Source organism: Prunus persica, chromosome G1, assembly GCF_000346465.2.
Source record: "Prunus persica cultivar Lovell chromosome G1, Prunus_persica_NCBIv2, whole genome shotgun sequence".
Taxonomy (NCBI): Eukaryota; Viridiplantae; Streptophyta; class Magnoliopsida; order Rosales; family Rosaceae; genus Prunus; species Prunus persica.
The window spans coordinates 46883939-46911025 of record NC_034009.1 but is presented as its reverse complement, the minus strand read 5'-3'; the positions used below and the strand labels follow the sequence as shown (position 1 = coordinate 46911025).

General features: G+C 39.2%; 3 protein-coding genes and 1 pseudogene across 3 annotated transcripts; 2 read left to right on the top strand and 2 right to left on the bottom strand.

Annotated features, from left to right (window-relative positions):
- On the top strand, positions 1551-5454 carry LOC18788986 (COBRA-like protein 6). The gene is made up of 6 exons (XM_020554977.1): positions 1551-2313; positions 2400-2479; positions 3693-4149; positions 4266-4419; positions 4529-4812; positions 4921-5454. The coding sequence occupies exons 1-6, from the start codon at positions 2217-2219 to the stop codon at positions 5193-5195; spliced, it is 1347 nt and encodes a 448-aa protein (XP_020410566.1). The 5' UTR covers positions 1551-2216; the 3' UTR covers positions 5196-5454.
- Positions 6090-13078, bottom strand: LOC18792971 (uncharacterized protein At4g06598). Its single transcript, XM_007222986.2, has 5 exons — positions 12668-13078; positions 10832-11570; positions 8611-8686; positions 8371-8497; positions 6090-6833 (listed from the first exon to the last, which is right to left on the bottom strand). The coding sequence occupies exons 2-5, from the start codon at positions 11548-11550 to the stop codon at positions 6586-6588; spliced, it is 1170 nt and encodes a 389-aa protein (XP_007223048.1). The 5' UTR covers positions 11551-11570; positions 12668-13078; the 3' UTR covers positions 6090-6585.
- On the bottom strand, positions 15948-20830 carry LOC18789506 (magnesium transporter MRS2-4). The gene is made up of 4 exons (XM_007223227.2): positions 20140-20830; positions 19315-19763; positions 17371-17652; positions 15948-16530 (listed from the first exon to the last, which is right to left on the bottom strand). The coding sequence occupies exons 1-4, from the start codon at positions 20492-20494 to the stop codon at positions 16252-16254; spliced, it is 1365 nt and encodes a 454-aa protein (XP_007223289.1). The 5' UTR covers positions 20495-20830; the 3' UTR covers positions 15948-16251.
- On the top strand, positions 21127-22414 carry LOC18789732 (annotated as a pseudogene).

Below are 27087 nucleotides of genomic sequence, written 5' to 3'. Positions count from 1 at the left end.
CACAGCCATTGACAAACCATCTTTTATTTTTTTATTTTACGAACACCAGTAATTGGAGAGGTTTGTATGGAATCGGGGAGAAGAATCGAAGAGAGGGGGTTTGGGTCTCATGATTTTTTTTTCTCTTTTTCTTCAATTGTTTTCTAATTTTGTATTTATTTCAATCCTATTTTATTTGTTAATTATGAAAAGTCGTATTTGCCCCTAAAATTTGTTTACATTTAACAGAAAATGTAATGGTTGGATCAAATGAGCGATTAAAATAGAGTTTATGTACCATTTGGACTAATAATTTAATTTATGGACCAAAATATAAATCGCGTATAAATTTAAGAACCATTTGAGTAATTTACCTGTCTCAATTATAACCCAAGGACGATACTGCAAATTGGTGATCAATGTCCCCAGCACTAAATACCAGGAATCGAAATTATATATGACCATGACATTTTAACATCCCAATTGCTTTTTTCCATGTTAAGCCTACACAGAAAACAAAAATCAAAAAGAAAAAGATGTACAAATTGAGGAAGAATCTTTCATGTTGTAATCGCAGATATTGTACTATTCTGTTTCATAAGATGGTGTTTTTGGAATGGTGTAGGGTAGAGAGAGAGAGAGATGCATGCATGCAGCCCACGACCCGGCAGGCATTTCACACCACTGATTTCTTTTGATGGAAATGTGGGGCTGTGATCTTATTAATTATATTTTCCTTTTATGACTCAATCCCTAGGCCCCTTCTTCAGGCTCCTTTGGACGATATCAGCTAATGTTAATCAGCAAACCCCCTAGTTATTATAAAGCAGCAACATGGCTTGTGATTATTCCCTTCACAAACATCGACTACTAATTAAGTGGGTTCGTACCTAACAAGGGTTAAGAGCATTTATCCTGCATTCGAGGTGCCGTGTTTGAATTTCCTTCTTGATGTCGTTTTTATGATTTTTTTTTTATTTTTTATGCAATCCTAAATTATTTTGCACAAGTGGTGGAGGTACGAATGCTTAAGTAATGGGTCAATTGACTTAGCTATGTATAGTACTAATAATCCAGTGATGCTGATCCATAATGCGGTCCTCATACCAATTTCGATATGCTATTTTCAGGAATTTGATCAATAATTTATGTGGAAAATATATTAAAGAAATGTGCATGAAAAATGGTACGGAAAACTATAAACAATTTCGAGTACGTTTTCTTTTATGATTTTTGTTTTCATGTATTCTCTTTCATTTTTCCCTCCTTACCCCCACCCTCCCTACACCCTTCTTCGTTCTTTTTTTTCCTCCATATACTTTTGGATTAATAATCACCGAAAAATGAGTTTTGTGAAAATAATTTGAAACCTCAAGGGATGTTCGTGTAATTTTATGAAACCTCAAGAATTTTGTGAAAACACCGAACACCTTACCGAATATTAGTGTAAATAACTCTTGTATTGTTTAATACCACGGGTAATTAACATTGAAATTCCTCACCCAAATAAAAGAAAGGGATGCCCTAAATGTTATTTCCATAATGGATATTTTGTAATTTTTTATGCACATGAAGGGCAAGAAACAAAAATTGGAAAAATACAAGTGAAAAATGGTAATTAAAATGACTAAATCCAAACGGCAGGCCAAATGCCCCGGATGGCATTACGCGTGAGCTTTGAATGTTTACACTCAAAAACCTACTCACTCATGTACAGACTTTTAGACGCATTCTAAGCACCTCTCTCTCTCTCTCTCTCTCTCTCTCTCTTAATTGCACCCAGATTTGGAAAACACCAGTCTCACCCTCTCTCACAACATTAATTGCAATATAATTACTTAATTTCCTCTTTCGTTTTTTTCCATCTTCATCTTTTCTTCGTTTTTTTTATTATAAAAATTTTGGTAATAACTTTTCTCTCTTTTTGTTTTAGAGCATCTTTTTAGAGACTTCAGAGAGAAAGAGACAGATATATATACATTCATACATAAAACCGGAGCATACAATCGCACACATATTACTTCTTTGTTTTTTTCTATGGGAGTTATATGTATATATATTTAGTCATAATTTTTGTAGGCAGTGAAGCACATTTGTGTGATCTGTGAGTTTTTTTTATGCGTTTTTCATTTAAACTGGTTTGTTTTTTATTAAGTGAAAGAAAAATACCAATTAGTGCAGTTTGGAAAGTTTTATTATAACATTGATCCCAAATTTTGGTGTTTTAATTTGGAGAGATGATGAGCCCCCTCTTTCTGTTTGGTGCTCAAAGATCAAATGCGGTGCTCTTCATCATTTTCATCTCTTCTCTTGTCACCTCCTTCTCATTATCATGTAAGTTCCTCTCTCTCTCTCTCTCTCTCATTTCTTCAAAGTTTTGGGAAATTTATTAATGGCATAAAAATTTGGTGAAAATGCAGATGGGTATGATTCATTAGATCCTTATGCCAACATAACCATCACTTGGGATTTTCGGCTTCAAACTGGGAGCACATATGATGTAAGTTTTTGTTAATTTCCCCCATCAATCAATTTTGCGTTAGTTTTTATTTTTGGTATCAATTCTCAAATAGCCCTCCTACAATTGAATTCTCTATGAAGAAAACAAACCCAAAATCACTTTCTTATATTACATACAAATTAAAAAAAAAAATTTTAAAAAGTTATTATGTGTGTATATGCATGGTGTTTTGCATTCCAAAATGTTTGTTTTGTTCGAGGATATGAACCTTCAAACCCTGCCGTACTGTTTTTGTCTAATTCTGATTTGGTGGGCGAGGTTCACGTTGAGCTCATCACAATTGGTTCAGAAACCCAATCACTATGCGCCACCTCAGCACACTGAAAAGTAGACCATTTTGTGATGGGACAGAATCGATCAGAGTGTTCTGCATGACTGCCTTCTGTCTACTTTTGATTTTGTCACCTAAATTACCGCCATGCCCCGAGAGGGCCAAAGATTCAATTATTTTAGTTTCTTTTCTGATTTTAGACCGGAAAAGGATAAATGCAAAAACCCAAATCATTTAGATATGGTGTTATTTGACTCGATCACTGTTGATATGAATTTGCGGATTTGGATCCTCTCTCTCTCTCTCTCTCTCTCTCTCTCTCAATGTGTTGAAACTTTCGCTTCACATTTTATTTAGGCTTTTTTGAAAGTGAATTTAGAAGATCCAGAATTATTCATGGAAAGAAACACCCCTTCATATAATAGTAATTTTAAGCGATTTTGAAGAAGGAGGTGCTTTTTTATAAAATCACTCAAAACCACCTAAAGTGACATTAGTCTATCTAGAACAACTTCCAAGCCATCCATTTGATAGATCAGTGTCAGTCCATTTAAATTTTATAATCCTTGCCATAAAATGGGATTAACATGTATTCCTTGTTTTTTCTAATTCTTCAATGAACTAGTATACTTTATTTATTTATTTAGTAAATAATTTAATTTTTATAATATCTTTCTAATAAGTTCATGCACACATTTCAAAAACTGAACTTAGATTACTCAAAGACACTGCATTTTGTTCTTTTGCTCAACCTTAATAAAATTATAAAAAAAACAACAACAAAAACCAACTTTTAGATTGTTGAAACATTGTGGTGTGGTTTAGGCGGATTTAATGAATTTAATTATGAGTTAATTGCAGCTCAGTGTTCATTATAACTGTCAATTTTACATGAATTTGACTGTAATTAATTTATTTCAGATAAAGGTATCAATATACAACTTCCAGCAATTCCGGCATTTGGATCGGCCTGGTTGGAAATTGAGTTGGATATGGCAAGATGATGATCAAGTGATTTGGGACATGTGGGGAGCTGAGGCCATGGAGCAAGGAAACTGCTCCAAGTTCAGGAGCTCACCACAACTTCCTCACTGCTGTAAAAAGCAGCCAGTGATTATTGATTTTTTGCCCGGAGCCCCTTACAACAAGCAGTTCTCCAATTGTTGCAAAGGAGGGGAGCTCTCTTCCATGATCCAAGACTCTTCCAAGTTTCTATCTGCTTTCCAGATGAATGTTGGATTTGGAAAAACCAACAACATTACAGAAGTTATGCCTACCAATTTCACCCTTGGAATTCCTGGTTATACCTGTGGAGACGCATTTCTCGTCTCACCAACTAGGTCTAGTCCCGACGGCCGCCGATGGGTACAAACTCTAGGTGAGTACTGAAATGAAAGGAGGGATACACAGGGAAGAAGAGTAGCAATAATATGAATGAAGTAAACAATGTTTAATTTTCTGCATAACACATGTTTCCTTGTGGTTTTATTGTAGAGACATGGAATGTGACCTGTATGTACTCCCAGTTCAGAGCATCACCTTCTCCAAAATGCTGTGTTTCCTTGTCTGCATTCTACAATAGCACCATTGTTCCTTGCCCGAAATGCAGCTGCGGCTGCCAAGGACTGCCGGGAGCAAAATGCCTAAAGTAACATACATCTCTTGGTCGTCTATTCTTTGATTAAGAGCTTTGCAAATTGACGTCATATTTTTGATGATTTGAAGCAATTTGTCTGAAAGTTTTACAAAAACGGCAGGTCTGGTGAAAAATCTCCGCATCTGTTGGAGCTTCCACGAGCGCAGGAGAACGAAGAAGTGCCACCTTTGGTGACTTGTTCACAGCACATGTGCCCGATTCGAGTGCACTGGCATGTGAAGCAAAGCTATAAGGAGTACTGGCGGGTGAAGATTACAATCACTAATCTTAATTTTGTTAAAAACTATTCGTCTTGGAGCTTAGTCGTTCAACACCCCAACTTGAGGAGTGTAACTCAGTTGTTCAGCTTCAACTACCACCCTCTCAATACGTATGGAAATATAAGTAAGTTCAACAAACCAAAAATCCCCAACGTTTCTTCATCATATGCAAAAACCCTAGCTATTGCCATTAGGGTAGTTTTAATGAACATTGAGCTGTCTTTTTTTACAGATGATACAGGGATGTTCTGGGGGATCAAATCGTACAATGACATGTTACTCGCGTCCGGCCAGAGCGGCAATGCACAATCGGAGATGTTACTGCAGAAAGATCCTGGGATTTTCACTTTCAGGGAAGGATGGACTTTTCCTAGAAGAATTTCCTTTAATGGTGATGAATGTGTCATGCCCCCTCCAGATGAGTACCCTACACTTCCCAACAGTGCAACAACATCAAGGCCTTCCTTAGTTTTCTTCTCATTCTTGATCCTTGCATTTGTGTTCTGATTAAAAAAAGTCTGCAAATTGGTGATTTTAGATTCATGATTTAGATTCAATTTGATTTATTTTTAGTGTTGTAGTACTGCAGAAATACTTGAATGTCTTAGTGGTCTTTCTCCCCGGACGTTTCACTATATATTGACAGTCCAAAGGGAAATGCACAAACTAAAACCAAAACTTGTCATGGATTGAAAAATGGGACATTTCTTTCTCATGGTTTACTGATTTTCTATTTGTTTTGCCAATGTACCCATTTTTACTACTGAACTCACCATTGCGGCCAAGATGACGGCTAAAAAAAAATAGGGTGTTCTATTTCTCAAGTTTTTCAATTTTGTAATTTTATTGCATAAGATAAAAATTAAGTCCAGCTGTCAAAAACAGTTAATTTCTGTTTCAAAAAGGGAAATATGCCATATTTGAGTTGAATATCACACGCTGACGTAGTATATTCATACCACTATTATTTCTCGCAATGAGCGGAAAGTTGGCGATGCAGCTTGATCATTACGTTATATATATAATAATCATAATAAGTATATAAATTTCTGGTTGACAATTTCAAATTTCAATGGAAAAATCTTCTGGACACTATTTTCGTGAAGTTTAAATGAAAACGAAAGAGGTAATGATGCATTCGAGGAATTAATACCATTCACGAAATTAGCATCATGGCAAAGCAAATATTAAAATAAGGGGAATTCTATTGAAACCCCAAAATACTCTCTACACCCCCTCCTTTAGAGAGGAAAAACCCAGCAGCCCCCAAAACACCCAATGCCGACGACAGTCCCCGTCCCCGTCTCGCGGTCCCTCCCCTATTATATATATAATTATTTTTTCCTCAAATAAAAAGGTGACATGACAAAAATAGAAATAAAAATAAAAAGGTACCAAATGTGCATCCAATCAATTTCTCATTACTGACGAACAAAATCAAACTACAGATTTCATTTGAAACATATGTTACGAGTACACATTTTCCTACCATAATGCATTACAAGTAGTGCACATCCAATTAGCCCAAAAGATCTTTTGTACTATGTTGAAATCTGCAATGGGCAAAAAATGGAACATACAACATTTATGAATCATGATTACGTAAGACATACAATAAAGATTGAAATACCGAACCTGTTTTGAGTTACCACCTCCGGTAAGTCACCTGCCCCAAGTAGAACTACTTTGGCCAATGACTACCAGGTGCACCAATATTAACTTAACAGAGAAGGGTGATAAACAGTGAAATCAAATTGCACAAAATGAGAAGAGAGGACGCCAAGAGTGGAATAGCTCAGCCTTATCCCGCACAAGGGAGGCAACGAACTTGGTCAGGCGTGGCAATATCAATGGGAGAAGAGTAGAGGCAAATGACAGCTCTGGCTACATTACACATCTATATGCGAAGTGTGCCTGTTACAGGGTCACGACCTGCATTTGCATCCTTGTGTTTCAAAGAGAGGTTCGCAAATTGGGAATCAAGGTCTTTGCTATTAGAGCGTCTATGGCTAGAAGAAGGTTGTTGCTGTTGCTGTTGCTGTTGCTGTTGCTGTTGCTGTTGCTGTTGCTGCTGATGGTGCTGCTGTTGTTGCTGATACAAGGCTCGTAGCCTTCCGATCTCTCTCTCTAATAATTCTTGCTCCACTGAATATTAAAACACATACTTTAGTGACCTTACAAGTACTGAACAACAATCAGAAGGGTTTAAATAAAATGTTCTGCCGATGAAATGGCATATACGTGAAAACCTTTCAGATACATGAGCCTTTTAAATCTTCAACACGTCTCACTGTTTCTTAAAATATGTTTATTGTTACGTTGGATAATTTAGAAAGAGCCAATGCATCCACTAGCAAACCCATGCTTCCACGAAGCAGAATAAACATTTTTCCAAAGAGGCTGTAGTATGCAACATTAACATCCACCGTATTCTCAGAAGAAAAAAAAAATTACCGTATTCAATAAATCATAAAGAAAAACAATTCAATGCTTCCACGAAGCAGAATAAACATTTTTCCAAAGAGACAGTGTAGTAAGCAACATTAACATCCACCGTATTCTCAGACCCAAAAAAAATCACAGTATTCAAAAACTCATAAAGAAAAACAATTCACCAGCCACAGTTGTTTACTCAAGATCTACCAACCTGCCATATGGCAACCATTACGACAAACGAAGGTACATCTATGTTGTAACTAATAAAGCATATGGTTCTGAATAGTACAGGAACCTTTAAGTGAGGGGGTTCACATCTAAGAAAACAATGATTTGAAACGTCCAGTTTTTAGGTTCTTCAAGCCTTCAAGGATAATCTATGCAAAAAAAAAAAAAAAAAAAAATCTGCCAAATCGGAAATCTTTAACCATTTAAGTACCATCATTACCATCTCATTTTTATCTGACACAATGCATTTGTCTGCACAGTTTAGATGACCAAATAATTTCTGTTAGGGCTTTTTTTGGAGGGATGGCCCTTGAAGAATCTAAAACATAGACAGTTCCAATCATTGAACTGTACAGCGGGGAAGCCCTAGAGAGAATGTTTACATTCATTTTTATATGCAAACATCATGACTTCAAAATTCTCCTTAAAATGTATTATCATTAATCAGATAAAACGTCTGCTAGAAAGCGACTATTATATCATTAAGCCTCATATTGTATTATTTGAATTTCCATCAGTCTAGAGGATTATAGCTGCAGTTACATCCTATACCAGATAATTAAAGCTGCAAATGTAATAAATAGTTAAGCAGAATCATAACATACCAAGTATCCTGCCTACAATTTTACTTTTAGGCCCCATTAGGGTGATGTCTTCATTATGTTTGGGATCAGGCCTGTTTCCTTGAATTAAAAACTATTTTTGAATTTGTTTCTATCAGGTAGTTTAAAATTGGAAATCAAAAAGTCCTTTTAGAAAAATTGAACGTATTTTAAGAATTAAGAAAATGGTGAAATATTATCCTGAATATTAACATTTCTTAATGTTATCTAAGTGTCTCCAAATCTTTAGAACATAGATTCCAATCAATCTCAAACTGTCATAGGGTCTACCATGTATTTTGATAAGAGCTTCATCCTTCACATAACTGATTTTATTCCAAACATTTTCTCCTAGACAGATGAAGCAGAAAAATGGACAGATTATCAAAACCTGAACATTCAAGGTAGAAGCTTACAGTATTTGATAAGTTGCTCCTGTGCAATACTTTCTAAGCGCTGCTTGAGGGCTTTGTTCTCCATGCTCAGAATCAGATTCTGCTGGTTGAGAAATTCCAGCTCGGCTGTAACTCCAGACCCTTCTGCCTGTAGAGTAACACATACAAGAACAATATAAATTTTTCATAAAACCACTCAATGTAGAACCAATTCAATCTTAATACTTAAATACAGTACTTCAAGCTTCTGGTAACACTTACCTGTAAAGCCTGTACATTCCTCTCCAGCTCAGCTATGTATTGAAGTTTTCGAACCCGTGAGCGTTGAGCAAATTGCCTGCAGTAAATAGTATTTCAGTCTCCATACGTATAATTTATATTCCATTATGGAAGACACCAATCAAGTTTCTGGAATTATGAACAACAACTGTTACAAGGAAACTGACATTATAATTTGCAGAATTTCTCAAAGTTATGAATTTGTTTTGATTCCTTGAAACAGTGAACTGCCATATTTTATGTATAAATAATAAAATGACAAATTACGATTTAAATGCATTAGCTTACTGTTGCATCCTCAAAGTAAAGTTTTTGACTCTAAAGATTTTCCGTATTAGCATATTCACATCTCTCAATCTAAACCCTCAAACTTATGGAGACAGCCCCTTAAGTGAATTACTCTTGGGACATGAACAAGCCTAGATTCATGCCTTTAAGAGAAAAAGGACTGTCCTAGTCCGATCCTTCACATTCAACTGTCTTCCTCCACTTTTTTCCAGAAAACTAAACTATATTAATTAGAATTGTTAATATTAAGGAGAGTACAAGATATTAAGCTAAAGGGACGATGAATACTACTTAACATTTAGCTTTTCCTCCTCTAGCTGTAATGTCATCCCAAATTAAGAGTAATCACTGCTAATTCTTATGTAGTACGTTTAATTTACAATGCTTTACAGCTACTCAGCCCAATATGAGCGGCCGCATACCGGTCAACATCATGCACAATAATACCAGCTGATCTAAGCTATTGCGCAGCCCAATACTAGTGGCCGGATATTGGTCAACATCATGCATAATACCAAGTGATCTAAACTACTCCGATTCATAATTAACCACTGATGCATATGCATAATAGTAATGACCTAGATTATGGCTTGCGTTTCAACAAACTAAAGGAATCATCAGGCTCAACTCCGAGGAGCAGGCTGTAGAGCAGAGTAGTGCTCAATTATGGGCCCTCTATATTACCACAGTTGCAGCCTGCACCTTCATACATTATAGAAAGACAGGAAATGCCTCTCTAACTCACAGCTAAGATTAGAAAAGCTCTTTCCCTTTTACCATTACCACCTTTCTTCTATCCTTCACCCTCTTCCCAAATTTTGGACTTAAAGCAATAAAGAAGCAAGAACCACATATTCAAAGGAAATATTAAACAAAAAGAAATGACATGTGATTTTGTTGTAATACAGGTATTGGAATATCTCTAAACGATGTAAGCCTCCTACAAAGCATAAGTACAAAATATTTATTATCTAATAGATGCCACCAGTATTATAAGAAACTAACAGTACAGCTACAGGCATACAATTAAATCTAAGATTTCAAGTAAACCCAGTAGCAATAAACATCATGACAGTACCACTCCAACTTCCTTGTAAAACTGTTAATGTTTTTGACCCGGTCCAGAGCAGGAGTTTTACTAGATTTTCCTATCACCCCCTCAGCCACAACCCAGATCACATCTCCCAGCTCACAGTATTTTGATTATCCAGTTTTTCATAACTGGAATTCCTAACAAATATGGCGGAACAAAAGACTTAAAATGTCAAAAATAAAAGAAAACTAAGAACAAAACAGGTTTGACATATTGCAATTTAAGACCAGGTTTGTGCATTTACAGCCATTTACATCCTTAAATGCTTCCAATATATTAATGTGATGTGTTTTAGTTTGTATGCAAGTTTTATGCATTAATGTATGCTTGTATGGATGCACTTGAAGTTGCACTGTAACAAACTAAATGTGGGAATGCAATCCCTAATCCCCATATGGCACCAAGTTACACACAAGCAACCAAGTACAGCCAATGTATTGTGTACCGGGCGTAGGAGACTATTCATTCCTGTGTCCTTATAACTCCATTGAACCACTTTCCCCTTTTTCTTTGCATTTAATATGCAATTGACTGCATAAGCTTAGCTTAAAGGAACAGTAGTCATACTAATGTTAATGTAAACAACATTCTTTGCATTCTAGCTACAGTTAAGAGTTTTCATAAAGCAGCCACCCATGATTGTGAGTGTGAGATAGAGGGTGGGTGTTTATTTCAACTCGAAAACATGTGCAAAAACTGGATAAAGAAAACTAGATGCAGGTCAAAAAGACAACCAAAGATTATGCAAGATTAATATTTCTATGTTACTATGAGGTAAATCAGTATGGGTGTAGAAAAAAAAAATTTAAATCAACTACATACTGTTTAGCACGTTTTGCATCCGTCTCAGATGCATAAAGCTTAGCATTAGAATTGTCTTTTTTCTCAGAAGAAGCCTTTGGATCATGTGGACCAGATTCAACCTGATCCTGCTTTTCACTTGCAGTAGAAGCAAACCCATCTGCTTCTTGTGGTGTAGATAATGATCCTGAACTCTGAAGAACAATGTTATCCTTGACAGAAGGAAGGCTGCTCATGTTATTTACACTATTCAAAGAAGACTCCCATGCCTTATTCTTCTGCTTCACCAAGTTCAGTTCAGTGTATAATGAAGCATGTCGTAAATCTTTTTGGGGATCAAAGTCGTGAGATCCCCAAGAGGGTGCAGAAATCATATGATGATATTTGTACTCATCTTGAGCTGCGTAATCAATGTTAGAAGCATTAGATGTATCCACATATGCAAATGAGTCACTTGATGAACGACGATGACCTCCTCTGCGTATTGGTGTGTCCGGCTCATTAAGGAGATCATCAAGCCAAGAAGGTTGTTCCTCTATAAGAAGGCTCTCCGAGGAAGTTCGCTGGTGATGTGCATTTCCCTCTCTAGGCTTCTGAACAGTTTTTGATCCAAATGCAGGACTGAGGACATAATCTGCATAAGACGGGGAAACGCTAGGAAATGGACTTTTCGGAGGAAGCAAAGGATGCTTTCCGGAATACATGAAATTTCTGATATTTGAACTCTTGGAGTTTGCCATCACTGAAGCACAACCAGCCCCTGTCAACCAATATAGTGCAAGATGACGGATAGTAAATTTAATTTATTAAGGAGGGAAAAGTTTGCAAGCACAGTGTTGACAAGCCAATAGATAGATGGGTCAAGGAAAATAGGAAAAGCAAAATGCAGGTCTTCTTATTTTTAAAAAATTAAGGGGGAAAAAATAAGTAATAACTATAATTATATGCTTCTCAATGCTGACATGAGATAATGCACAGTTACATGAATGGTTATGTTTATGAACATGCCTACTGGAAACACCAAAATAATCAATAACTTAAGGCAGACGAACCCTAAACCTGGACACGCACATGACACAACACACATATCCCAGTCCATGTAGCATATCAATACATTCAATCAACAGCATTCTCACAACTACCCAATTTTATGTGCAGTACGCTGATCATAAAAAATTTTAAAAAAATTAAAAAATAAAACAATTTACATAATAGTACATGGATCACTATAATAAACCCAAATTACAACATAAATAAAGTTGCTACCCAACTGGGTCTTCTGTTTCTTTTTCTCCGTGAAATAAAACCAAGTACACTAACACTCTAAATTAATTGGTGGGTTCAGCCACAACACTTACTGTGTTAAAGAAGATGCCACAAATTCCTAATCACTATACGCAACAGACTCAAACCCCCTATTTGTTTAAGGAAACCATGGAAAGAGAGAAGGGGAAGATAAATTTGAAATACCATCTCCCAAACAATTGAGTTGTTAGCCTCAGTTGGTTGAGGCGAAGGCTTCTGTTTTCTCAGCCCCAAATAACGAAAACTTTCCGAGATTCAAATACATCCGCTCATTACCCTTTGCCACAATTTCCCAGCATCCAAACACAAAATGAATCTCACAAATTTCTGAATTGAAATAATAAATAGTGCCCTAGGAAACATTTATATAAAATTTAAAAAGAAGAAAATCAATGATTTGACGAAATGCAGAGAATGTGTACGATTGTCAGCAAAACTAATCAACAACCCCAGCTGATTTGATGAAAACAGAAACAGATGCATGAAACAAAATGTTTACTTTGTTTTGAAGAAAGAAAATGAATAGATAAAATAAGATAAAAGATTGATTACCTATATGGAATGAACAATCGAGATCTTGAAATGCAATGATCGAAGAAACAGAGTTTCCTCTGTCCTAGGGTTTCTGTGTGTATCTATGATTCGTTTCCCCTCTTCCCTTCGAAGAAGCCCTCTCTCCTTTCTCTCTCTACTATGTCTTCTGGTTAAGGTATGGGGGTTGGATGGAAAACAAATTCCCAAAATTAAATACATTTTTCATCTTTTTACGATTTTTGTTTTTTTTTGTTTTTTTTCCTTTCTGAAATTTGATTGTTTTTTCGCACTTTGTTTCCGCGAAGGATCTTTCAATTTTCATATGTCGACAGCCTTTTGTTGTGTCCTTTTTATTCTCCTTTTCCAGTTCTTTTTTTTTTTTTTTTGTACCACTAAATTCTATTCTAGGATTAAAGATGTTAAAATAAATTTAAAATTTTAAAAAATTCATCCGCAAGTTTCTTTTTTTAGAATACGCAAGTTTTCTCTCCTGGTATAAAAGAAAGTTTGGATTGTGTAAAGTGATGGTCAAATAAAAAGAGGGTGACACCAATTAACTATTGATCCGAAAACTAGGTGGGCATAGGTTTGAAATTCAAGCACCCAATGAATATTTGTGTAAATCTTCTTTTCTAAATCGTTTGTACTAATATATATATATATAACATAAATGAAAATTTTATTACCAAAACCCTAAAGAAAATGAGTGACGAAACAAAGTAGATTAAAAGTTGGAAGTACATTAATTTATAGATCAACGGTGTTTTGCGAAAAAAAACCCAAAAAAGAAAAAGAAAAAAAAGAAGCTAGCCAATAAAATGTGAGAATCCAAATTCAGCACTTACTGCAAAGTGGTAATATTCTCTTCATTGATAAGTCATTTTTTATTTTTTAAAATTCAGCAAGTAGGGCTTTAACTTTTCTCTGTGGTGCTATGCAACTTTATTGCATACAAGCATTTCCCTGTTTTTGCTTTTTCTTATTGCAAACGTAAAGCAGGACAATGTGGAGTGAGTTGTTGACAACGACATTAATGATAAAATAATGGGGTATTGGCAAATAGAAATAGAGGAGTGAGAGAAGGAAAGGCAGTTGGCACATAAAGTGTGCATGAGGGGAGACAGCCAGCCAATTCCTCATTAATAAAGTCTACAACAAGACAACAAAAATCCGTACAATAAAAAATCAGACATGTCCACACATTTTGACCACATTTTGCCTGTGAAATGGTTGGCCTTTGCCCAACTAAATAGGGCTTGCTCTCTCTTTAAGGCTCAATGAATTCCAATGATCATGAAATACAAACTACTAGTTCATAATCTAGTTGTCAAAGTGCATTCCTTTTATAAACAATAATGCTAGACTTGTCATATTTCTATACGTATACCAATATGATTTCATGTGACAAGTTAAGATGAACATACATGTCTAGCCTTACCACATTGTATACCATCTTACGTGGGAAGCCGAGATAGACAACCACATCAGTTAAATTGATTTGAGTCTTTATTCTTTTGATAAGTTTTTAATTAACAAAAAAGAATTAAAATTTTACCCAAAAAAGTTAGACCCTTAATACGCTTTCACGTTTGTTCCCTATTGTCACTCTCTCTCTTGAATAACTTTTTTTTCCTCTCTCCCTGCTCTCTCTACACTCCATATTCTTCGGTACACAAACAGCATATTTTTATACCACATTCATATACCATCTTATATGGCAAGTTAAAATTGGACAATCATGTCAATTAATACAAGCCAACTATTCTAACATTCAGTGTATTTTTTTGGGATAAATTCTAGGATTGCATTCATAATTCAACCAAAGAAGCCCAATACAAACAAATATGGTGCACCTCAATTAACAATCACACAGGACAGAAGAAATTTTGGCATGGGCATCCCAAATAAGATTGCAAACTTGGAAAAATAAAAAATAGATAAAGCTTGAAAAAACCAAATCAGAAAAATACAAAAATATAAAAATATAAAAAAATTCTTACAAAGGAGAGGTGAAACCTCTTGTAATTGTATAATTTTTAAATATTTAATCATGTTACTCAAAAACTTATCCCTCTCTTCCAATTTACCTGTTTCCCTCCCATAACTCATTCACCAGAGAAACTTTTAAATTTGCCAAGAAATTAACCACATTTAAACTATTTCTTTTAATATTTCTAATTAATTTCGGTGAGACAGAGAGAATTTTTGGATTAAAGGGGGTATGAGTAAGATTTTTGCCTAGAAAGGAAGGAAGGAAAGAAAAACGAGCAGTTGCTGGAACCAAAAAAATAAGAGCATGTGGCAGAAACCCAAAAAAGAAGAATAGCATGTTTACAGAGGTCTGGGAGAAGGAAAGTTTGCCAATAGCTAAGATTTGGGGCAGGGGAGACGTGCAGATAAAGGAAGAAGGAGAAAAAAAAAAACCTACAGACGTTAAGTAAGTTAGAGTTTAGTGATTTTATTATTTTTAATTATGAGTAAATTGGGTTTTTATTTTAAGGACGATTTAAATTTCTTTATATTAAATTTTAATGAGATGACATGTAAAGAACGAAAGTCAAGTAAATCATTACTGATTAGTTGCTTTTCATGTATTTATATCATAAAGAGCTGGTATAAAGTTTAAATAGTTATATTCTTTATATATTGTCATATTATTTTATCAAGCTACAATATAATTGACAATTGTTAATTGAGTGATCAACATGTTCCAAATTTGAGTGAATTTTTTTTTTTTTTGGGTGCAAAAATGATCTTTGAATGAATACCTAACGATAGAAGGTTTGGATAATTGAAATACAATTCATAATGGGTCCACAAGAGTGTACTTCAAATAAGCTCAGTTGAGGGATCTTTTAATTTAAGCTCTCTGCCATTACATTTTTAGTAGTATATAACTTATTATTTATTTTTGAGATAGAGCGATTAACAAATCTAGGGGATTAGGAGGAGGAGTGCACACAAGGGGATTCGAACGGGTGCCGTGGGGTTTGCAAACAAACACCTCTAGGTAAACACCCATTGGCATTACATTTATTCTAATTGTTCAACTGTAGGTAATATGCAAGGGTGTTGTAGCTCAAGTGGTTAAGAGCATTTATCCATGAGGTACTAGATTCAATTCTCCCCTCTCCAAAATCACGTGTATTAAAAAATAAAACTATAGGTAATATGAATTACTTAAACATAGAAATCTAAACTGTTCTTTAGAATTAAATTTTTATTTACAAAAATAACATTTTGAATTAAAAAATTAAAAACTAGAACTAAAATTAACCAAAAACTAAAAGCAAAGACATTATTACTAAACGAGGCCTTATGTATTGATGACATGTGAAAATACATTCATCCGTCTGCCATATTATACAACTGTACACCGACAAATACCTACTTGCCATATAATTTCAAAAGAAAACTGAACGATGTTACAGCAGTTTGTCATATTAAGTCATGAAATCCCTAAAATGTTTCACCTAAAATGTATCACAAGCAATTCTTTGCTGGCCCTACATTTCAGCATATACTTCAAACGCTTCCCGTTAGTAGGGTTCTTGAATAAGCGTGCGAATCTAGTATTATCTACAGAAGATGACATAGTGGACTCATGAACCAAGCAGCTTTTTCCATCTGGCATACCCAAAGATAACAAAGAAGAGCAACACACAAAATGCCGTAATGCCTCCGACAAAGGGCTCAAATACCCCATTCATTTCGTATAATACACAGGGGATGTTCATACCAAAGATCCCAGATATCAAGGTTTCTACTGCTACAGCAAATGATGCAATGGTCAACGTCAACTGGAGCTGAATGAGTTCGTTTCGCTGGTTGTCGAGTTGAATGTTGACATAGTCCTCTGTGTCGTCGATATACTCCCGTACCTACATCCAACGAACACGATAAGAACATGAGGAAGTTTTAAGGAGAGAATAATACAATTACTATGCTCAGTTTGTACATTTCAATTCTCTTCCAATTTACCATTTAGCTGAAATGAAAAAGGTAAATGGTCATCCACTAGTATTTAACCTGCCATTTCCAATTTAAGGATCCATTAGGTTCAGCCAAAGGAACCAAAAGATCCATTGGGTTCAGCCGAACGAACCATAGACCGTGTCTTTCACCTTAAAAATCAGTTTTTAGCTTCAACTATCACATCTTTGAACATGACTAAATTACATTATGAGACAGGTCTTGTACTACCATTTAAAAGAAAAAATGTGCCAGACAGAGAGCATCATCAAAGTCAAGAAGCCAATGCGATAGCTAGCTATTATCAAGTGATGGATAGGATAATTAATAGAAAGATCTAACTAGACTGATCAATCTTTACAGTCAATAATTCCTCCCTAATTTCAAAACTGGTTTCAAAATTAAAGTTTTCGTATACCAGTGTTAGTTAAATTAATGCCGACTGGGAATCTGCAAAGGTCTGAAGCCTCCAAATTATTCCAGAGCAAGTGCAACCACAGAACTTCTTACGGAAAACTGTGCAACATATAAATAATCCTACCTAAATTCAGTTATATGAAACTGAATCAAACGTGATAACTGCAAAGGTCAACCTAATGTTGATAACTGATCCCTAAAACTGTTTATAAAGGGTTACCTTATCCATAATCAGGTCCTAGGAGAGCATTTTCAGAAACTGAAATTTAAAGTCAAGTTCCAAGTCGAGCCAGAAATTGAAATTAAACTAAGTCAGTACAAATGCCACTTACAGACAATATCTTGTTACGGGTTCCATCTAGTTGCATAAAATATGCCTCAAGAAGCATCTCTAGATCCTCTACATCATCATAATCCATATTGTTGCTAGTTACCAAGCTCCCGCTTTTGTTAGAACTAAGACGACGAAGAGGGGGTGCGGTGTTGCTGATGCTAATTGAGGCAGAACGGCCCAAAAAAGCCTCAGATTGTTGATTCTGAATCCATTTTCTTGTCAAATATAATTGCGCCATATCTTCATTGTCATCCAACAAATGCTCAATTTCATCCCTCACCTGACATCAGATAGATACATGCTTCATGTCCAAAAAGAAAATAGTTATAGATATTAAATAGTAGCATACAGATGATACATGTGTATTCTATCAAATAGTAAAGAGTACCAACTTCTCAATTCCGACTGCATTTTTTTAGTAAAGACTTCTGTATGCATTAATAACTCAATGAGGAAAAAGGGAATAATGGTCAAGATTAAATGAAAGTTTTCCTCTTGGGGACCTCTGGGGACATCTGGTAAAATTGGGTAGAGCAAATGACATTTGTGCAAGGCAAGGAATATTTTTATTTTTATTTTTAAAAAGTAACCACCATTTACGAAAAGTGTACATGCTACAATCCAAAAAAAAAAAAAATGGAGTTCTGCAGAAAAAACATCCTAGTAGAAGAAAACCTCCTAAGGATAAGAGACAGAGAGGTAAAGAGAGCCAAAAAGGCTCTTTTGATTATAGTCCAGCATAATATTGAAATAGGTAAACCCTCAATCTGACACAATGAGAAATATCTAAATCACATGCACCTAAAAAATTATCCATCTCCAAAATCCACTTATAACAGGAAACCATCAAGCTGCCATGAGAAAGGTACATCTTTCAGTTATACATAGCCCCAGCCTCTTCCCTAGCAATAGTGACAACAGTTAAGTTTATTTATTTTTTGGTCGGACTTAAGTTTAATTTTATTATAAAGAAAATGAAACAATCTATGGGGATATTGGGTTTGCCACCCCATCAAGTAGAAACATCAATGACCAATATAGAAAAGCTCAAACTCTGATGTCATTCACTTCATATCCATGAGACCAGGCAGGAAGCATGTTAAGAAAATAAATCTCATCACAAATTTATCTATTATTGCCCAGAACATGAGCTCTTAAAACTTATTCAAATCTGCATGTTACTCATCCATAAGAGCATTTAGAAAATGGAATTATGACGTCTTTAACGTCGTAATTTCAATTTCCTAAGTGAATATATATTACAGGTACATTATACTTAGGCTAAGGTGTTATTTAAAGTTTGGGATTTAGAAGCCAGAAGCCTTAGACAATTTCATACGGCTTGAATGCAGGAGAGGCTATGAAGAGAAAAAATTGTATTCCGAGCTCACTACAATTACGAAACAAAGACCAAGGTAGCTAAATGAAATCAGATTCCATAATAATGGCTATTCAGTGTACCAAACAACCACAACATTAATGCCGAGACAACCAACTAGAGTGACTAGGAAGGCAAAAGTTTATGCTGAATGAATCTATAGGTGCTTTTATTAGTCAATTGAATGCATTTTAAGATACCCCCTACTACCAACAAGAAGCTAACTTTGACACATTGATGCATCTAGGATGTTCAACTCCTAATTCACGAAACATGTTTGATGCAGATTGTGCAAAGACACTTCCTTAGGGTTTATTTATGTCAATTTGGGATTTACTGCTATATGTTGATATTCACAGGTTTGTATTATTTAGGGCATCAATGCTCCAGGAAGCTTTTGAGTTATCAAAACAAATCGAAATATCACAAGGATTATGACTCGACAAACATCTTGACTCCAAGATGGGTCAGATTATTGATGTGAGACATATGATAAATGACATGCAGATCATCAGGACAAATATAATAAAGAGATCCTCGTTAAGAACGATTAAGCAAGCATACCTTCTGTACACGTGCAAGCAAACGGGTAAGATTGCTTTTCAAACTCCGCACAAGTTCAAGGTTCTTGGTGCTAACATTTCTGGCAAGTTCATCCAACACAGGGTAAGCTTCTCGCTCAAGGTCTGCCACACTTGAATCCAAGAATGTACAGACAACTTCTAATGCAATCTCCAGAACCTGAAACTCAAATGGGAGATCACACTGCAAACCTTCAGTGGCCTCTGGAACAGGTAACCATTGCCTTCCTGTTGAAACATCCATTCCATTATCTTGTTCATCAAGTGGACTTGCTTCTTCAATCCTGGATTGGCTTTTCTGAGGAAGCTGTTGCCTTAGCTGATCCGCAAATGGAAGAACCTCCTGCCTAAGAGGATCAAGCAACAGAACCTCTTCAGCTGTAACTATAGCCTTTATAAACTCTAAATTAACCACCATGGCCTTCTCCCTAGCTGCAATTGAAATGAGGAAAACATAATTATCAGGAGCTAAAACTTTTGTCACGATCATGGTGTACATGTAGACAACAATCCGAAGGTCCTAAGCGGTAACTTCAAATGTATGAGTAGGCTGCTTAACTATCCACTTGCAAAAAGCATTCCTGGCAACACCCTAAAACTACAACTCCACAACCAAGTTAATGGTGGAAGACCCAAACAAAAACAGGACAAGGAAAACCAACTATTACAAATTGCACTCTGAACCCAGAATCTCAATCTCCTAAAAGACACCTAATGTAGCATAAATTCATAAAATTTCGAAAACCCAGAACACAATTAACAAAACAAACAACTTAATTGATTCAATAGAAATAAACTGGAGAAGTACCAAGGATGCTGGAGGAATGGGAGAAGACAGGGCCAAGAATCCTCAGGTCTCGGGCGGGAATGGCAGCGCGTCGAATGATAGCGTTCTTGTCGCACTCGACGAGCTCTGATCCGCCGAAGCGGTCAAATCGCATCCAGAGCCTGGCTCCTCCGGCCTTCTTCTTCCCCTTCACGGCAGCAGCACCACCCGCCACCACACCCAGATTATTATTATAATTGGCATTGTTATTGTTTGTTGGCGGAGATCTCATCGGCTGCGGCGGCGAGGGGAAAGGGGAAGGTGGGGGGCCAATGAACTTCTTGGGGCGGCGTTTGCTGCTACTGCTTCGCTTGAAAGAGAAAGGGCCCTTCCCCATTGTTGATCGTGGCTGGTTTTCTGGTAATTTCTTCTTCTTCTTCTCTGTTCTTTTTCTTCTTCCTGGGTTGGTGTGTGAGTGCGTGGGGTGTGAAGTTTGGTTTTATGAATGGGAGCTTGGAGGGCAGTGAGTGATGGATGGGCAGAAACTAGCGATAATCGAACATCTTCTGCTCCGACTCCGCCTCATCCTCCCCTGCCGCTTCTTTCACTCTCTCTCTCTCTCTGTCTCTCTCTCTCTCAACCAACACACTAGTTCTGTTTTTATTATTATTTTTTGGTTACAAGGAGGGCCGAAGCCCAATGTTTTTTTTATTATTGAATTGAACATTGGACAACTCTATCACATGAAAAGTGGGGTTGACGGATTTTTCGGGACTTTGAGCCCACTTTTTTTTTTTATTGCCGTTGCCCTATTGGCCCTGAGCCAGGACTGGGCCCGCTAATAGTCCTCTATATATTGGAAGGGAAGGAAGGAACTGATTCACACAGAAATCACAAAGGCCCTAGCCCACATCTCTCCAAGAAACTCATTCGAGAATCCATTATCTGCTACTCAAAAGTCCCAGAGAAACGTCCATTCCAAGAAACCAAGAAATATTTCATGTTTAACAAACCTACACATACTTATATATGGCACCTTGTGAGTATGTTGATGTTCCAATTGGATTTAAGTTTCGTCCAAGCGATGCTCGGTTACTGGGGTATTATCTTCTTAACAAGGTTTCTGGCACACCATTTAAGTATAGCAACGTTGTGCCATAATTCAATCTTTATGATAAGAAAGAGCCATGGGATATATGGAATGATTTAGGAGGAAAAAACTTAGGAAAGGGTGAAGACCTCTACTTCTTCACCAAATTGAAGTTAGTGACCGGCAAGGGTTCCCGCGTGGCTCGAACGATAGGGAATGGAACCTGGAAAGGTGAGGACAGAGGGACCACGGTCCGTGATCCTGCGAGAAAGAATAGGCCTTTAGGTCTGTGTAAAAGGTTTCGTTATGAGAATGATAACTCTGATCAACATGGCTGCTGGATTATGCACGAGTAAAGCCTGCACCCTTCATTGGTGAAGCCCCAGTCAAATTCAAATACTTGTGGGGGTGATGGTAAATACGTGCTCTGTCGAATTCGGAAGAATGACAGAAAGAGGAAGTTATCAGAGAATGATGGTGTCGGTGGTCATGCTCTAGTACTACAATCCCCTACCAAGATTCTAAGGCAACTAGAGAGCAGTGATGAAGCCGTATTAGGTGCTAATTCTACTCCAATTTCTGAGGCTTCTGAGGTTAATTATCTTTATAATCAGCAGCCGGAGCAGACTACCACTGCTAGTACCGGTGCAAATGCTTACTTGCCAACGGATCAGCCACACTACTTACAGAGGACCCAACTATGGCCTCTGCATCAGCTAGTCGTCCACCATCTCTTCCTCAGCCAGACTATGGCTTTGAGCTAATTAGTGACACTGATCATCAACCAACACAAGGTTTTAATTATGACCTCAGCCAATTTCTAGATTCTGATGATGTTGATGCCTTGATAAGGATCTCTCAAATTTGGATAACATCCAACCACTTACAGCACAACCATTGGGAGGAGGATCACATCCATATCCATGCATAATCCAGGAGTCTGCAGTTGATGAAGACTCAGGCAATATTAATATTGGATTTGGGATATCATCAGAAGATCAAACAGGTGGTGAAATTGGTACTGAAAATGTTCAACTTAATGCGTCAGGCTTCCCTGTTCACGATGATGAGATGCTCGATTTCCTGAACCGTGCTAGTTTTGATGATCTGGTGGACATGATCCAGTTTGATGATAATGATGATGAACTGCAAGCTTTTGCAACGTCACAGCCAGCCAGTTATGGGAACGGAGAGCACTACCACTGCTACTACGTACTAGTGATGTGAAGATGTAGATTAGACTTACTAGTTAATGTCCACGTTCGTGAGATCAATACAAATTACAATACTGTTCTTTTGCTGCAATTAATCATTATCTGTATTTACTTATTCGTTTCCATATTTGGCTGGAATTGTGTTGTTTGTTTCTACAAGAAATATATATATATATATATATTTTAAAAATATTCTAATTCTGTTTATACCTAATTAAACGGCCTATTACCGCCGGACACGTGGACAGGATCCATTCTGATCACAGGACCCCTTTGGCATGCTCCCTACCGAAGCCATCTATCTTGGCCCTTTTTACCATCAGACACGTGTCATGCTCGCAATCCATACCTGGAGTCCCACATCGGAAAAATGAGCACAACGCACACCTCCCAAGGTCTATATAAGGAGACCCATATCCCCAAAAGGAGGGGATCAGAACTAACGGTACGCTATCGTGTGATCTGTCAATTAACCTTACTAAATCCGTACTTATTTAGGCATCGGAGAGCCTTCGGCCGGTACCGCACCGGTACCCCAAGGATTTACCGAACGCGTCCTTTTGCAGGTACTTGACCCTCTGGAGTGGACCACTTACCAAGGACAGGGACCTACCGAAGGGACATTTTGACTAAGTTGACGAATTACGTATCAAACCACTTTTTCGCATCAACAGTTTGGCGCCGTCTGTGGGAACCGAAAAATCATCAACCCACAATCCCCTAAGCACATGGGGACCACTTCAAAACAAACGTTCCTAGCGGAAGAGGGGGTACCGTTCGGAAGGCAGAGCGGAGCTAGCCCAGCGCTACCTCCAAGCACTCCCTTCGGAAATGCCCCCGCTACCCAAACGGCTGCCGAAGCCGAGATGGCAGCCCAAATCGCATCCTTACGGAAGGACATGGCGAGGCTTCAGGAACACAACAACTTCCTTTCGTCCAAAGTGGACGAAACCCAGCAGTTGCTTCACCAGCAGCAACCGCAGAACATACAGACAACTCGCTCTTCCGAGAGCTTGCAGAACCCCCGCGGGAAGAACAAACGCGCGAAGGTAGCGAAGGCAACGCTCGCACCTTCCAGAGAGTTAGTGGTTCCGGCACCCCGGAATCAGCCGCACATCCCAAGGAAGGTCTACACCGATTGCCGACATCGGATTAACGACCGGGAGCATCGCACTAACGATCGGGAGCCAGAGAGAGAGGGGTCACCGATCAGGATTGGCGCTCGAATAAGGGAATCACGGATGAATAACCTAGGGGATAAGTCGCCTATTCGGAAGGTCAGGGGATTGGGCCCCGCCGAGTCTTCGGAGTCCGAGTACATCCCTTCCAGGACACTTCCCCCCGACTACCGTTCGGAAACACCATCGCGGTATGCGGGGGATAATTCACTAAACCTACAAAGACAATCGGAAGATTATGGTTCCGAAGAAGTCCCTAGCCGAGACCCCATGATCCGACTCCTTTTTCAGAAGGTCCAGAAAATGGAAAACGACAATGCGCGCTCCCAAGAACCGGAATGGGGAAAGCTTCGGCTCGGACCGTTCACAAGGCGCATCCGGGATTCTCGGCAAGACAGGGAAGTGCAGCAACTGCGTATACCGTTCTACACAGGAACGGAGGACCCTTTGACACACCTCCATTCATTCCAGTCCGCTATTGGATGCAAAGGCTTGAGCGATGAGGGGCAGTGCCTGCTATTCCCGTCTTCCCTTACCGGGGCAGCCTTGAACTGGTTCTACCGTTTAGAGCCGGAAACGGTAGCATCCTTTGATGAGCTGAAGCAGATCTTCCTCAATCACTTCATGATCCAAACGGACCGTCTCTACTCCGCCGATGATCTGTACACGATTCGGCAAAGGGAGGACGAACCGTTGAGAGAATACGCGGCGCGCTTCTGTCACGAGTACTCAAGGTGTCCGGAAACAGATGATAGGGCAGCCTACGGCGCCTTCAAGAGTGGCCTTCGGTCCTCTCATTTCCGATACCTGGTGCACAGTAGCAACTGGCGCACGTACGACGAACTGATGAAGCAGGCAGCAATCCACGCCAAGGCCGAATACTTCAACTCGAAACCCACGGTTTCGGCACCGCAAGGAAATGCGGAACCAAGTGCCTATCCGGCAAGGGCAACGCCTTATGAGCGAGTCGACACCTACTCGGCAGGTCATAAGAGGAAAGATGATCGTGCCGATCGAAGGGAGCACCCAAAGAAAGGAAAAGGGAGGTACGGTCGCAACGACAACCGAGCCCCCCTGCCGAATCGGGATCATGGCAACGAGGTCTTCACCCTGTTGAATACTACCTACGAGGCCGTCCTGATGAACGAACAGGAAAAAATACCCAAGCCGAATCAACGAAGACCCAATCAGCAGGACAATCGGGATACCGGTAAATTCTGCCGATACCATCAGCACAACAGCCATAATACAGAAGACTGCATAAGCCTGAGGAAGATCGTCGAACGCTTGATCCGAGAGGGGAAGCTAGACCAGTATATCGCCCGGCCGCCAGTGGCGCCGGTACCGAACGTAAATCGGCAGATAAACATGATAAGCACTATCAGCGGCGGCCCAACCATCGCAGGACTGAGCAATCGTTCGATGAAGCAGTACGTGCGTGCCGCACAAGTTCCCCAGGTATTCGGCATAGAGGTGACTCACCATCATGAAACACCGAAGGACCAGTAGGAACCGATCACGTTTTGCAAGGAAGAAGAACATGGCATCCTCTATCCCCACGACGACCCAATGATCGTCCGAGCAGAAATTGCCGATTACGATGTGGGGAGAGTACTGATCGACACCGGGAGCTCGGTAAACGTGATCTTTTCTGAAGCTTTCCGAGAGATGGGAATACAGGACAGCCAGGTCAACCGGCAGTTGACACCTTTGCTAAGTTTCTCTGGGGACATGGTCCAGCCGATCGGTAGTGTAACACTCCCGATCACCTTCGGCACCGCGCCAAGGAGGGCGACGGTATACGACCAATTCCTCATCGTCGACTGCCCGACGACATATAACGTCATTGTTGGCCGAACGGCACTGACCAGGGTAAAGGCGCATCTTTCCCCACACATGCTGTTGATGAAGTTCCCGACCCCCAATGGCGTAGGTTCTGTCAGAGGAAACCAGCTGAGCGCTCGGACGTGCTACGCCACGGCAATCAAATCAACCTCTTTCAAAATCCCTGACGAGACCATGTCTGTACAGGGGATGCCGAACGGTACGGGACCAGTCGATGACCCGTGGGATGAGTCACCGGCTCCTCATACACAACCCGCCGAAGAACTAGAGACGATAACCCTCACCGAGGAACAGCCCGATCGTCAGGTTAAAATCGGTACCAGACTAACCCCTGCCCTCCGAGCGCAGTTTATAGATTTCTTACGGCACCATTCGGAAGTGTTCGCATGGTCCTACGAAGACATGCCCGGCATAGACCCTGAAATCATCAGCAATAAACTCAGCATTTCCCCCGCCTTCAAGCCTGTCAGGTAGAAGCGCCGTTCGTATGATGCCGAACGGTACGAAGCCATGCGCACTGAAGTCGACAAACTTCAAACCATCGGCTTCATCAGGGAGGTTACGTACCCGGTGTGGCTGGCGAATTCGGTCATGGTCCGGAAGGGTACGGGCAGCTGGCGAATGTGCCAAGACTATACCGATCTGAACAAGGCCTGCCCGAAGGACAGTTTTCCGTTGCCACGGATAGACCAGCTCGTGGACGCCACCGCCGGACACGAACTGCTCAGCTTCATGGACGCCTATTCAGGGTACAACCAGATTTTCATGCACCCTCCCGACAGCGAGCACACCGCCTTCATCACAGACAGGGGGTTGTACTGCTACAATGTCATGCCGTTCGGTTTGAAGAACGCGGGGGCAACATATCAGAGGCTTGTCAACAAAATCTTCGCCGAACACATCGGCAACATCATGGAGGTTTACGTTGACGACATGCTGGTAAAAAGCAGAACTGCCGAAGAGCACCTGTACAATCTGTCAATCATGTTCGGCATTCTGAAGGACTACCGAATGAGGTTAAACCCGATGAAATGCGCATTCGGTGTATCTTTCGGGAAATTCCTCGGATTCATGATTAGTCACAGGGGCATCGAAGCGAACCCCGAAAAAATAAAGGCCATCATCGACATGGAAAGGCCAAAAACAACAAAGGACATTCAAAGCCTTACCGGACGAGTGGCTGCCCTGACTCGCTTTATATCCAAGGCTACCGACAAATGTGTACCGTTCTTTAAAGCCTTGAAAGGGGGCAAACAGAATATCATATGGACTGCCGAATGTGATAAAGCGTTTCAAGACTTAAAGGACTACATGGGCAGAGCACCCCTCCTGTCGAAACCACTACCCGGAGAGACTCTCTATCTATACCTTTCGGTGTCTAACACTGCCGTCAGTTCGGTATTGATCCGGATACCGGAGAGGGCAGAGCTACCAATCTTCTATGTCAGTAAGGCACTCCAGAGCGCCGAACTTCGATATCCCCCATTAGAGCAGCTTGCGCTAGCCCTGGTGGTCTCGGCACGAAGACTTCGGCCATACTTCCAAGCACACGGGATCAAAGTCCTGACTAACCAACCGCTTCGGCAAGTGCTCCAAAGACCTGAAACTTCTGGCCGGTTGATCAAATGGGCGATTGAACTCGGAGAATTCGATATACAATTCG

Excerpts from the sequence above, each read along its gene's own strand:
- LOC18789506 (XM_007223227.2), bottom strand. The coding sequence starts at position 20,494 with ATGGGGAAGGGCCCTTTCTCTTTCAAGCGAAGCAGTAGCAGCAAACGC. Across the intron at positions 19,764-20,139 it reads CCATTCCTCCAGCATCCTTG|CTAGGGAGAAGGCCATGGTG; the intron begins GTACTTCTCCAG and ends TTTCAATTGCAG. Across the intron at positions 16,531-17,370 it reads CCCGTAACAAGATATTGTCT|GTACGGGAGTATATCGACGA; the intron begins GTAAGTGGCATT and ends CGTTGGATGTAG.
- LOC18792971 (XM_007222986.2), bottom strand. The coding sequence starts at position 11,550 with ATGGCAAACTCCAAGAGTTCAAATATCAGAAATTTCATGTATTCCGGA. Across the intron at positions 8,687-10,831 it reads GATGCAAAACGTGCTAAACA|GCAATTTGCTCAACGCTCAC; the intron begins GTATGTAGTTGA and ends TATTTACTGCAG. Across the intron at positions 8,498-8,610 it reads GGAATGTACAGGCTTTACAG|GCAGAAGGGTCTGGAGTTAC; the intron begins GTAAGTGTTACC and ends GTTACTCTACAG.
- LOC18788986 (XM_020554977.1), top strand. The coding sequence starts at position 2,217 with ATGATGAGCCCCCTCTTTCTGTTTGGTGCTCAAAGATCAAATGCGGTG. Across the intron at positions 4,150-4,265 it reads CCGATGGGTACAAACTCTAG|AGACATGGAATGTGACCTGT; the intron begins GTGAGTACTGAA and ends GTTTTATTGTAG. Across the intron at positions 4,420-4,528 it reads CCGGGAGCAAAATGCCTAAA|GTCTGGTGAAAAATCTCCGC; the intron begins GTAACATACATC and ends CAAAAACGGCAG.